We start from the raw sequence: 4,354 nt of genomic DNA on the forward strand, positions 1-4,354 counted from the left end.
TGCCTCCCTTCCTCCCTTCCTCCCTCCCTCCCTCCCTGCCTCCCTTCCTCCCTGTCATCCTTCCCTCCCATCCTTCCTTCTTTCTCTTTGGTTCCTTGTTTGTTTTCTTTCTTTTTTTTTCCTTTCTCTCTCCTTCCTTCCTTCCTTCTTTCCTTCCTTCCTGTTTTTTCTTTTTTTCATCCTTCTATTCCTCCCTTCTTCCCTACTTTCTCCCTTTTTTCCTCCTCCCTCCTCTGCTGCCTTGCTCTCTCCTTCCTTCCTTCTCTCTTTTCTTTCTTGTTCTCTGCTTCCTTCCTTTCTTACTGCCTGCCTCCCTCTCTCTCTGTGTCCCTCCTTTCTTCCCTCCTTTTTTGCTTCCTTCTTTCTTTCCTTCATTCCTTTCTCATTTCTTCCTTTCTTCTTCCTATTTTTCTTTCTTTCTCCTTCTCTTTCTTCCTTCCATTGATATTTTTTTTCTTTCTCTTTCTCCTTTCCTTTCACTCAACCCTTCACTGATCTTTGAATACCCAAAACAAAGGTGCTTTGACCCAGGCCATAGCTGATGACACTGAGTTGTTCCCAGCAGGTGCAGGACTCTGTGCAGACAGGTCCGTCCCCTCCCTCCCTGCCTGGTTCTTAGCACTGCCTGGCATGTACAGATGTGGGTGAGTCACAGTTCCACGTAGGTGGGGAGTCCTCATAACCATGGCAGAAGGTAAAGGAGGAGCAAAGGCATGTCTTACATGGCGGCAGGCAACAGAGTGTGTGCAGGGGAACTGCCTTTTATGAAACCATCAGATCTTGTGAGACTTATTCATTATCACGAGAACAGCACGAGAAGACCCCCTCCCATGATTCAGTTACCGCCCACTGACTCCCTCCCATGATATGTGGGAATTATGGAAACTACCATTTAAGATGAAATCTGGGTGGGGCCACAGCCAGACCATATCAGCCTCCAAATCTCCCAGGACACTTTGGGTTTGCAAAACCTTCAGCCACCCCTAGGTGATTTCCAGACTTGGGAAGTTCTCTAGCTCCATCCATTTCTTTTTAGGCAGCAGAAGAGCAGAGACAAGTCCGTGGGAAACAACCTCAGGAGCCTGGCAGCTCTGTCCCCGCACTGGGGTCCGGCCTTCCTCTTCCCCTTGCTGGGCACCCAGAGGATGGGCTGGTGGGCACACTGGATTCTCTACCCTGCCTTTCCACATCACACTGGCTGCTGAAGTCAAGACCATGAGGCAGTGAACTGGGAGCAGGAGAATTTCTGAAGTGACTGAGTGTCACAGGCCACCCCACAGGGTCTGTCCTTTTCCTTCTGGGGGGGCGCGTGCCTGAACTCTCACCAGTGCTAGCTTTTCCCATGTGGCCCACGCGCGTCTCGAACTCCTGGACTCCAGCAGTCCTCCTTCCTTGGTCTCCCAAAGCGCTGGGATGACAGGCATGAGCCACCGCAGTGCGAGGGGCACTGGTGAGAGGTGAGATCAGTTCGGGCCGATGGATCATCACCCCCAGAAAACTAGAGGGGACGTGACAAAGGCCGTATCTGGTCTTTACTCCTGGTTCTGGAACAAGGAGGAACTTCTAAAACTCTTGCACTTCCACAAATGCTAGCAACGCCCTGGTTGTACAATGAGGTGACTGTTGGTGCTTCCTAAATGGCTTCAGGATGGGGCTAGCCACCAGCAACACCAACCATGTCATGAGGGGGTTGGAATTTGGGGCCCACCTGACCTCTGGGGAAGAAAGAGGGACTGGCGGTTGAATTGGATCATGTGACCTACGGCTGAATCAATCATACCTATGCCATGAAACCCCAGTCAAAACTCTGGACGTCAGATGTCTCAGTCTGTGTGTGTTGCTGTCACAAAACACCATAGCCTGGGCAGCCTGTAAACAACAGACATTTGTCGCTCACAGTTCTGGAGGCCAGAAGTTCAAGATCAAACCATGGCAGATTCTGTATCTGGCAGGGACCTGCTTCCTGGTTCATAGACGGTGCCCCCACGTGGTGGACACGTTCACCAGAGTCCCAGAAGCTCCTTGGGAGAGATGACCTCCTGAAACATGTTCACTGTGGCAGTAAGATGTTAAGAAGGACTGTAGGGGTTCCTGGATTATTGCATCCTAGCTCTGAAGGTTCTCAGGTCCCACAACTTCTAATTCCTCTGGGAATCCTCCGTTTCTTCCATCCCGCCGACCATGACCAAAGGCCAACTCCCACTGTAGAAAACCAGGGGGTGCTGTGTTTCAAGATGATCGCCTGCCACTAGGGTAAACTCCCCAGTCTTTGAGAAACCTTTTTCTGCATCTCACGTTCCTCTTTGAACCGTCTGTTTCCATGAAGCCTATGGCCACAGCCCATCAATGCCTCAGTTCTCCCGTGTAGCATGCCTTGCTGAATTGAAACCAACAGTCTTTTTGATGTTCTCATGTTTCATCTAACTGCTTAATATTGTTTATTAAATACAGAGGCCAAGCACTCCCTCATCTGCTTCTAGTCAATGAATAAGCATTTCGGTCCCATAACGAGTGCGTGAATTAAGTACGTACATCAGCGATTTTAATATGCATCTGCCTAGTGCGATGGAGGAACCTACCATTGCAATGCAACCCACTTGGGTGCGTTATTGTCAGTGCCTGTTCTGAAGAAACCCAGCAGCAGAGAAGCTGTGGTTCCGATGGATCACCCCACCTCGCTTTCCGCATACATTTCTCAGTGCAGCTGATGAGTATCTTCCACCTTTCCCTGCAGCATCCATGACAGTCCGGAGAATCCTGCTTCCTGCTCAGAAATCTGTCTCACTGTAGCCTTCTTTTCTTCTTCCCCCAGACCCCCGATGAGGGAGCGTGGACTTCCATCTACGCAGCGGTCACCCCAGAGCTGGAAGGAGTTGGTGGCCGTTACCTGTACAACGAGAAAGAGACCAAGTCCCTCCACGTCACCTACAACCAGAAACTGCAGCAGCAGCTCTGGTCTAAGAGTTGTGACATGACTGGGGTCCGTGATGTGACCCTGTGATATCCTGCCTCAGGATAGTTGCTGTCCCTAGAAACACATTGCACCTGTCAGTGGCTTGTGGGTCTGTGAAGACTGCAGTGTTTGAGTTTCTCACACCCACCTGCCCACAGGGCTCTGTCCTCTAGTTTTGAGACAGCTGCCTCAACCTCTGCAGAACCTCAAGAAGCCAAAGAAACATTTTGGGGGATAATCAGCCCAGGTGGTCCTCAACCATAAACCTTGTGATTCCAAAGTGCCCAGTTATCACACGTGCCATAAATAATTACATTTTCCAACACAAACGTGCCGTTTTCCTTGCCGCGTTAAGTACAACCGAGTGCAAAAGTTCCAAGAGAGATGACCTCTTTTCAGGGGCCGCAATGTCCCCTCTGAGACGTAGTGGTGGATGAGGTCTCCTGTTTGGTTTTGTTCCTGCACTCACTCATTTTTTCAGAGACCCAGCTGTGATTCACAGATGTCAGACATGGGGAGGTGTGAGCCTTGCTTGCCCCAGCCTGTAGGATCAGTTTCACGTGGCCAGCAGCAGCATCTGGTCAACCTCATTCCAGAGCGGCACAGTCACAAGTGAAGGATGCCGCTGTCAAATCCGAGAATGTAAACCACTGAACGGCTGTGGATCAAATGGTAACCCTCAAAAGATATGTTCACGCCCTAACCCTCAGAACCTGTACATATGACTTTATTTGGAAAAGAATCTTTGCAGATAGAATTAAGAGTTTTGAGATGGGTCATTCATTATGGATCATCCCAGTGAACCAAATGCCATCATGAGGGTTCTTATCAGAGACAGGTGGAGGGAGATTTGAGTACAGAAGACAAGATGTTCATGTGATGATGCAGGCAGAGACTGGAGTGATGCGGCCACGAGCCAAGCAATGCCTGGAGCCACCAGGAGCTGGGAGAGGCAGGAAGTATTGTCTCTTACACCCTTCAGAGCAATCTCGGCCCTTCTGACATCTTGACTTTAGACTTCTCGTCCCCAGAACAGAGAATAAATCCTTCTTGTTTTAAGGCTCCAGCAAATTGGTAGTTACTTGTTACCACAACCACAGGAAATGTGTACGGCTTCTGATACTTCTGAAAGCCTCACACAGCCAAAGGGTACATCCTTGATATAGAGGATACACCACCTGGATAATCCAGATGATCTCATTTCAAGACCGTTTACTCAATGACACCTGCCAAGACCCTGTCTGTGAATCAGATCTCATTCACGGATCTTGGTATAGAGGCTCACTCTTCCTCACCAGACAGGCAAGGAAGGCTCAATCCTTTGTCTGGCGTTAGAGAGATAGGGGTTGGGTTCTCAAATTTCAGCATGGAGAAAGGAGTCATTTGCAATGCTTTTGAGAA

The 4,354-nt window shown here is 49.6% G+C and overlaps 1 protein-coding gene across 1 annotated transcript in view; it reads left to right on the plus strand.

Annotated features, from left to right (window-relative positions):
• The window catches only part of DHRSX (dehydrogenase/reductase (SDR family) X-linked), a 216,368-nt gene extending 213,090 nt beyond the window's left edge, over positions 1 to 3,278 (plus strand). The window contains exon 7 of the mRNA XM_011948257.1: positions 2,813 to 3,278. Coding sequence (XP_011803647.1) covers positions 2,813 to 3,001 — 189 coding nt within the window. The 3' untranslated portion in view covers positions 3,002 to 3,278. The remainder of the gene's footprint in view (positions 1 to 2,812) is intronic.
• Positions 3,279 to 4,354: the final 1,076 nt, after the last annotated feature.

This window comes from Colobus angolensis, unplaced genomic scaffold (genome assembly GCF_000951035.1).
Source record: "Colobus angolensis palliatus isolate OR3802 unplaced genomic scaffold, Cang.pa_1.0 Scaffold277, whole genome shotgun sequence".
NCBI classification, from domain to species: Eukaryota; Metazoa; Chordata; class Mammalia; order Primates; family Cercopithecidae; genus Colobus; species Colobus angolensis.